Source organism: Anneissia japonica, unplaced genomic scaffold, assembly GCF_011630105.1.
Source record: "Anneissia japonica isolate Jap-2015-1 unplaced genomic scaffold, ASM1163010v1 scaffold7587_len162328_cov177, whole genome shotgun sequence".
Taxonomy (NCBI): domain Eukaryota; kingdom Metazoa; phylum Echinodermata; class Crinoidea; order Comatulida; family Comatulidae; genus Anneissia; species Anneissia japonica.
In genome coordinates this window covers 104,662-113,970 of record NW_022686739.1, presented here as the reverse complement: position 1 = coordinate 113,970, position 9,309 = coordinate 104,662, and the positions used below count along the sequence as shown (strand labels likewise).

Here is a 9,309-nt window from a genome sequence, read left to right as displayed (position 1 = left end):
AGTATTTAGCGTATTACGATACTTTTTGTAAATGGAGATATTTTTGTATGTAGGTTTCTTAATAGATTTTTTATAAAGCATATTTTTTCTATGAATACATTTTATCAAGGCAAATGTAATCCATGGAGATTTGGGTGCATTTTTCCTCTTGGTGACTTGTTTCTTGGGTATACATTCATCATACAATCATTTAACATGCACATGGGCCATTATGCACGCGGCACCAATGGTTAAACGTATCATCCGAAAGACGGTGCGCTATAGTAACTTGCATTTCAGCCCTCTAGATGAAATACAAGGAGAGCAGCAATGGGAATTAAACCGAGGACCAAGTGATCTTCACGGTTCAACGCACACACAGTGGCTACCACCAGTTTAGCCAAATTATGAGCTAATCTGCACTTCTTGTCAGCTTTTAATAGACCACATAAAAACAATAGTTTTAAAAATTAACAACATTTTTACTACAAAAATTCTTAAAACTTGCTTAAAAAATAAAGTCTCCTGATGAAGGAGACTTTAAAAAAAAGTCTTAAAAAATACAGTCTCCTGATGAAGTCCACTGTGTGGACGAAAGCTAGAGAATAAATTATATATTGTTAGTCTCAAAAGTGCTGCTGTTATTTACTTTATACTTTCTATTTTTCTATAATAATTCTTTATACTTTCTATTCATCATGTTAAAAAATAAAGGAATAATACTATTTTTTAAGCTTCTTTTGAATGGTGAAAACATTTTTAAAATAATTTCTTATTTTCAGTTAAAAACTAAAATATTACTTGAAGAAAACCAATTTTTATTTAAAATTTTAATTTGACATTTTATCGTGGTAAAAACAAGGAGGTATAAGGTTTCAGGATATTACATTTATATGCGGTAATCAATTTAAAGATTCTTGTATAAAATACAGGATGCAGATGTTTTTATTTAAACCGCAATCACAGTGGACTTCTTTTACCGATACTGGTTCATTAAATACCATAATTAGTGAACAGCCAAGGACACTTGGCTCTCAGGAAAACTTTGCAAGGCAAGCTTTTAGTTTACCCAAGTTGATAAGCTGTTCATCAAGCTTTCACCACCACTACTGTAGGGATTATGACCGGTTGAGCCGCCGACAAGTTGAGCCGCCGGTCATTTCTATGGAACGCCAAGCGCGTCTCTCAGTGAATGTAGTGCGTTAATTGCGGCGTATTTCAATTAACTTATCATCGCGATCGTCTTTCTCGCCCAGTAATGTATAACAGAATAGATGATTCGGAGAAGTTAGAAAATACATAAACTTTACTCACCTTGTAGACTGTCTCTTATACACATCTAGATAACATTAATTATGCGGAGTGTAAGCAGGACCGGGTGGTGACAGGATTTCCCGACGTTTGGCGGATGTCCCTGACGAGAGTGAATGTAGGCGTGATTTTAAGGTGAAATTTGGACGTTTTCAGCGTGCTTATAAAGCCTTTATGTTAAATAACAAAAGGTTTTGTTTAAAGCAGAGGGTTGTTATTTCATTTTACCCCCAACAGCATAAACGCCAAAAACAGGGAGCATACAGCAAATGCAATAATATAAAATCACTGTAAAAACGATAACAATTCCTATTAAACCCCTTTGGAAAGCAAAAAAAAAAAAAAGAAAAAAAAAAAAAAACCTGATCGAAAAGAAAAAAAAAAAAAACCTGATCGCCCAAAGCGGCCTCACAGGTTATTTTCGGGCGTCTACGCCGTCTAGAACACCAAATTTTCGCGGGGGAATGTCCCCGAATCCCTAGGGTAGTGTTATCTCTATTGGCCCCACTTTCGGCTCCCACTTTCGAACATTTCTGGATCCGCCCCTGAAAACATTCATTTTATGTTTCGCGATGAGCACTCCGATAAAAGTAAGAAGTCGTTAACACCAAGTCACGAAAAAAAGGTGTCTCGGGAAAGGCAGGCTTCGAACCTGCAGCTCTCGCTGACAAGGCAAGTATCATGCCGTTGAGACCACAATCAAGATTCAACTTATTTTTACCACCATGATACTTTTACGCTTATTTCACACTTTTTTCATACAACAAACTATAAAGGTAACTTTTTGTTGATGGGACAGCCTATTTGTACGATTATCGTATCATCCCTTTCAGCTGAGCTTAGATGCTTACAACAGACGTGCTACGCAGCAAAAACTAACTTACTATAGAAGGGAACTTACAAAATGGAAAAAGGCGAGTTGATTTTTCACTAAAGTCAACAGAACATAAAGTTGCTCTTTACAGAAAAAACTGTAATTACGCCTGCTACAGTATTGTGCAGTAGGCCTACACTCAACTTAAAATGAAAACATAACCCGATAGGATCGACAGTAGCAGATTCATCAACAGTGTACCCTCCACATCGAGACAGACCGCTCTCTCCGAGAGCCCTACTAATTCGAATTAGAGGGCGGATTGTTGTGTAAAAAGGTGAAAGGAACCGATGAACAGCGTAGCACAAAATGACAATCTTTTTTTACTCCTTTTGAACCAACGGTCCTTTATATCATTTCATTCATTTGGATAATTTAATGATCATCTTAAGCTTTCATAATAATGAAAAAATAAGCCTTGGTAGACAAATCATCCATATATAATTCAATTGTTATTATTTTTTCTTTTCTTGTATTTTTATTTTTTATTTTATTGCTATAATAAATCACTGAAAGTTTTAATTATTATGTAAGTGCTGCACTGACATTGGTCACGATAAGCAATGTACATTTATTATGATCGTAATTCTCTTTCAATTTTATTAAGGTCAATCAACGGCCACTTTTGTTTTGCTTTTTTAATGTTAGTTAAAAATTCACAACCGATCAGTTCCAACTCAAGTAAATAATGACCAAGGACATTTTTTTGTAAGACCAAGTCTATACCTTACTTTACTTTTATATACAGAATGTTAAAATTTAAAGTATTTAATTGATACTTTCGTCATATAACTCCCAACTAAAAACAAGTTTCTAACATAACATAGAACTTTTCTCAACATAATTCTATCTCCCTGCATTTAAATAGCATACGTTTTCTGGGAGATTACAATACTCACAATGTTTTGTGAAGGCAAGTTCCATAATTTAAGTTTATTTGTGTCGGTAATATTCTGTGTAGAAGCTTAAAACTTTATGAAACAACACTTCATATAATTTTAAACTATAATTAGAAGGCATTTAAAATATTAAAATATTTTAAAGATGCAATAAAATTTACTCTTTTTATTGGTTGATTGAGAAGGTGTAACTTTGGAGGCAGCGAGTCGTTACAAGTGGGGGATAATATCAGGCATTGGAACAAGCTGTAGCAACTACGGTACCGTATAGTGGTAGCAGAGGTTTTCTACAGATTGCATGAGAAAAGTCCACAACAAACAAGGAAATGGAAAGTCTCAAGTACTGCAAATTAAAAATTAATATACTGTAGACAGTGGCGGATTCGAGGGGGCCCCAGACGGCCACCCACTCCCCAAATGTTATGTCTGAGAGTGTAGCAACCGGCCATCCAGTAGTATAGAACCTCTATCTGAGAAAGTCCTCGAGCCCGTTTTATTTCGAATTTCTGGATCCACCACTGGTAGAGGCTTTTTAAAAAGTCATTTTGTTGTTGAGCGGTAGTCTATAAACTTTCTTCAAAACTACAAATTACGGTCAAATTAGACAACCAGGCAAAAGAACCGTCTAGAGTTCTATGAATGTTGTCTCATCTGCGCTGAAGCTGAGTTGATCGGATAGAGGTCGTTCTATTGTAAGATATGCATGTTTTTGGAATCGGCCATGGTCCTTTATACTTTCACGACCACGATAATATGATCCCATAATGCCGCCAAGTTTTAATTTACGGAGTTTTGTAGCAGCGAAGAAACTAAAGACATGCAGGCGTTTCTACAAAGAATGTTAGATTTGAGACAGAAACTGGTCTTCGCTTTCCAAAAGAACTGTTGGTGCTTTGTTAGACAACTATAAAGTTTTCTTAGATGCTTTATATAAATGTATCTATGTGTTATATTTTTTTTAAATTTCAACTAGTGTTCTATTTTCACAAATTTTCATTAGTTGGTTATATGGCTATTTTATGAATTTAAAAACAATTTTACAGCCAAGATTTTTTTTTATTTCCTTCACATCCATCAGCACTCGCCACTTACAGGATAAGAATGATGCTTTATAAGCCTCTTTATGAGTGGAGTTTTTTTAGTCGTGAGAAGAATTCCTGCTGTGACAGGAATTAAACCCAGGATCCTGGGATCAGAAGGCAAGCATCTTAACCACTGAGCTATTCAGCTCCTCTTTGGAATAAATACACCATTATCAATTATACGTGGCGGTGAATAAAACGGACGAAACGAGTACTCAATTATTATTGACATATTGTATGTCGGTTAAATGGCAACAAACCTACAACCTCTACACCTGAGATGAGATGCATCTTTCATAACCGAGAAGGCCACACCCTGTCCGAATGCAAGATGTTTACTAAAATAACGACAGAAATGAAAGGGGAACACAACTCTCCTCAAGATATATGTGGGACCGACCACTCTCAGAGAGATCCTAGTTGGGCAGTCTTATTCCCCTGTTTGTGCAGCCAAGCAGTACACATCGAAGTAATCGAATCTTATGGACACCTCATCATTCATATTAGCCTTACGTAGGTTTGTCTCACTACTTTCTGTCGCACGGCTGAGGTGTGACAGGGGAACAAACGTCGTTAGAGCTAACGGCGAACGCGCTCATGAAAGAGTTGCTAAGTATTTAGCAACAAAACTCCCACAGCCTCTATCCGATCCTAGAAAAGAGAAAACTCCTACAGCCTCTATCTGATCCTAGAAAAGCTCCCACAGTACATTCACAATGCATGGAGAAAGAAAGCTGCTCAGTTAAGCTGGAGTCACTTAATCATCTTGAAAATGTAGACGTAAAAAAAAGCTCAAGCTTTAGCAATGGCCGCAGCTGCTTCAAAACTAACAGAAGGCACTCACACGAACTCGAAAGGAAATCTGGAATTTCCACTACCATTTTAAGAAGGACGAAACATACGATTTGCGGTATCGCTTAACGAGTACAAGGAAGCAAGCCGAAAACTTAATTAATTAGAAAAGAAAAGTAATTAATTGTATTTTTTGAAAGGTATTCGGGTAATTTAGAGCTCTACTACAGTCTCGAAACTCTTATTATAATGTCTTACTTTCAATTTGTGTCATTCAATACGCACAGAATGATTTACACTGTTTAGTTCATTGTTGTTTAATGTTGGTTTTGGCACAGTTGTCATGTTTAGAAATATTATCTGTCTGGTAAAATTACTTTCTATATAGCTTAATTTAAAATGTTTAAATAATTGAACTGAATTGAACTTATTCGGCATTATTAAAGAAAAAAACATTTCAAACATCAAACATTAAAAACATCAATTTACCAATACAAGAACAAGCAAATCAATACACCGTGTCCACTGTGTGGTGGTGGTGGTGGTGGTAGAAGACGCTTCTACTATGACCCCAATATATAATATGATCGGTTAGCTTTTGCCTTTCATTTTAATTAGAAATAGAAACTGTAACACGTTTCTCTTATTATTGTTTTACTTCCCTGTCGTACAAAAATATATTACTATATTTTACTTTCAAACAAACTACTTATGCTGTGGACACTTAGCTAATATCGAATAGTTACAATAGATTCAAATTCCGTGCTGTACGCTGCTTCAAGGTTAGTTATCAATAATATTTATTCGTAGTAGTATCAATTTTTTAAATAAGGAGCATATTATGTTTCGTAGTAATCTTACGTAAGTGATATTCTTGAAGTATATCATTAGTTTGTTGGTTTTCATGACATTTTGACACTTTTATTAATTGTATTTGCTCTATTACTAATGGGCGTCGGAAGCGGTCCGGCTGGTCCGGTTTTGGCCTGACTAATAACTTACAACTCAATATCATTTATAAGCCTAATTCTACTTTCTCAGACGCAATCAAACATAACTTGCACATTCAGCTTTTAAAAAATATGGAACAAATTTGAAATGATTTCATTTTTCATTGTAGTTTAGTATCAAGCTTAGGCCTATTTATCATGATATGGCACCAAAATCATATTCCGGCCCGAAATCTAGACTCCGAAATACCGGGATGGCGTCCGGCGGGAAATTTTATTTTATTTTGTTTTATTTCAACAATATTTAAAGTCATAATAATGCGATGATGATGATTGTGTAGGCCCTATATTTGGCCGGACGAATAAAAATAGCTTCCGGTGCGCCTGAGTTTATAGTATTTTCTTATCAACCTTTAACAGTTGTTTAATTTTTCGACAATTAGGCCTATTTAATTCAAGCTAACATTATAATTGATGTTGGTTCCCTTTTCCACTTAATTTAGGTTTTTTTTTTTACAACTTTGGAAATACATAGGCCTAAGTAACAATGTAGCATAGGAGTAATTACAAAAGTGCGGAAGTACCTCTTATAAGAACCCACTAGAACAATTCTTCGGGGACCTATGAATGAAAACAAATAAAACAGATAGTATTGACTAACTAGGTTTTCTTAGCTCAAACTATTCTTTTCATGTGAATCTTCGGACATACTTGGTTATCTTTGGTGTGTTTAATATCAAAAGTTATCCAGTCCTAGTTCCACCATAGAAAATGCTCCACCGTAGAGGCCTACCATAATGCCCGTGCTGCCTTGAAAAATATTAGGTTTCGATGTTTCCTTTCCCAAAGTTAATATTTGCAAAAAATGGATTTGTTAATCGTATATCGTCAATATATAATGATTTTGTTAACGCTTGGCCAGAAGTGGGTATTTTTTAGTAATTCATTGGGGCCTAGTAGTTTTTAAGAGGCTTTCCTCCGGTTACATTTCCGAGTTACTTATTTAACTTTTATTTAAAAATATTTATTACCATCATTATATTATTTTATTATCCGTATTCTCCTGTTTCTCTCTCTCTCTCAAAGTAAGTACAATGTTTTTTTTAATTTTTTTTTTTATCTCGTAACCCGTCTGTACTGTTTTATGATTTTTTATATAATCCTTTCTTGTTTGTTGATTCTTGTTTTCGCTGTTGGTTTGTTTATAAATAAATAAATAAAATAAAATAAATAAACAAATATGAGTCATACATTAATTATAATAGGGGAACCGTGGTACTAATTTGGCTTACTGATATTTACATTAAGCGTTACCAATTTTAAAGTTGATAGTTTTAAAATATAATTATTAATTATTATTTTGTCGCAATTTTCAGATGGACAGTAATACCACCTTTGTCGAATATGACCCTCGACCCTATATCGTCGCTTTGCGATATGTAGTTAGTATTGTTGGCGTTCTGGCAAACTTTCTGGTCGCATTCGTGTTTTTGTACAATAACATTCACAAGAAATCTATAACACGCTTGTTGATACTCCATCAGTCAATAATTGATCTCTTTGGCTGCTTTTTCTTTCCTGTAGTGTACAATTCTACCATCCATAGTGACATCAGGGGATCAATTCTTTGTCGATGTCGTACCATATTTTTCTACTTCCTGTCAGCTTCCACCCAGAATCTTCTTATTTTGACCATTGAACGCTACATTGCAGTTGTTCATCCTAGAAAATATTTTCGAAATAGTCAGAGCCCAGTAAAACGTAGAATAATTCTGGCAATTCCGCATGTTATTACATTTCTTACTGGGATCCAGCTTACCATTTTCGCAGATTTTGTTGCCGAACATCCGGGTACTTGTGAATATTCATATCCAGTAGAGGCGATAGCTAAGTGGTCTGCTGGCATAATTTTTCTAACATTTTGGCTGATCCCGGTTGTGGCTATGTCATATTGTTATATCCGTATTTTGCACACTTTAAAAGAGAGATCCAAGAATGCTAGCCTACCAACAAGGGAAAATAAATATGGCACTCACAGGCGCCGTGATATGGCGGAAAGGAATGTTATCACTACGCTATTACTGATCTTCATGGCGTTCATAATAACATTAACCCCCAACGTTGTATACTATTCAATTCACTCAGTGTGCAACTGTTTGGAGTTCGAAACATCGGTGATACATGACATCACAGTTCTTCTCAATGCACTGAATCTGACAATAAATCCATTTATATATGCATTTAAGTTCAGAGACTTTAAAGTCGGCTTTAAAGTTATCGTCAGAAGAATCAGAAGTCGGACACTGTTTTCAAGCTCTGATGACGTCAATATGACGTCAATCAACCACGGCATTAGCATAACAAACGATAATGGCTGAATATTATCAATAATACTGTCATCATGGGCATATCTATTTTTAGTTTATAAATTTCGTACATTTCATTAATGCAGCCCAGACTTAGTACCGGTTGTCGCTATGTTCAAATTTTATTAAAAGCTGATAATTGACTTTAAAAAAAACAAGCGGTTAAAAAACAGTTCGCCCTCTAATTAAAGATCCCTCCTAAAGCCCACCTCTAATCAAATATCATTTTTTTTTGGTCCCACATTCACAAATGTTTTTTTTTAATCTTTATTATTCTAGACCAAACCTGCTTAGACCATAAAAGTGATCCTTAATTGAAGGGAGGCCTGTATTATATTTTGCTAAACGTTTTAACCGAATCAGATTTAAAAAAATCTATTTCAACTTTTTGTTCAACATGAATAAAATAAATAGAATTTAAAAAATTGTTAAGAAACTATTATAATTGGAACGGATATCAAAGAGGTTGACACTGTAGTAAGCATGGCAGTTTATGATACATTTCCAAAGTAGGCCTAATCTTATCACACACAAATCATCCTCTTCATCAGTATATTAAAATTAGTAAAGCAGGTCGCATAACAATGATATCCACGATGGAAGACAGAAAGAATTAGAAAATTATTTTTTCCATTTCCATGAGACAATGATGAATGTTGAAGAGGTAAAATTTATAGATATTTTAAAACGACTTCAGCAAAATACTGCTTTTAATTTTGTAACTCCTCTTAATGTTTTAATATTTTACCTCCTCTTAATGTTTTAATACTTTAACATGCTTTTAACTACATATTAACATTTTAAAAATGGTTGTTTTCAGTGCGGCTTGTGTATTTTGATGTTTTATATTTTAGTAACAGATTTTAGACAATGTAAAAATGTTATGCATGTATAATAAACCAAAGCTTCGAACCATGTTTATATTATTATTAGGCTCTACTTGTGTTCGACCAAAAAATTAATCTTTAATCTTGAATATTAAAATGGAAATAAATATTCTAACAACTTAGTCGTGCACACATGCGTCCTACGATCGTCTGCCGACGGGATTCCATG

The 9,309-nt window shown here is 34.6% G+C and overlaps 1 protein-coding gene across 1 annotated transcript; it reads left to right on the top strand.

Annotated features, from left to right (window-relative positions):
- Window positions 1-5,695: 5,695 nt before the first annotated feature.
- On the top strand, window positions 5,696-8,971 carry LOC117117311 (somatostatin receptor type 1-like). Its single transcript, XM_033261576.1, has 2 exons — window positions 5,696-5,719; window positions 7,264-8,971. Exon 2 carries the CDS (start codon window positions 7,264-7,266, stop codon window positions 8,263-8,265), a length of 1,002 nt encoding a protein of 333 aa, XP_033117467.1. The 5' UTR covers window positions 5,696-5,719; the 3' UTR covers window positions 8,266-8,971.
- Window positions 8,972-9,309: the final 338 nt, after the last annotated feature.

What these genes read in the sequence shown, in the direction of transcription:
- LOC117117311 (XM_033261576.1), top strand. Translation starts at nt 7,264, where the DNA reads ATGGACAGTAATACCACCTTTGTCGAATATGACCCTCGACCCTATATC.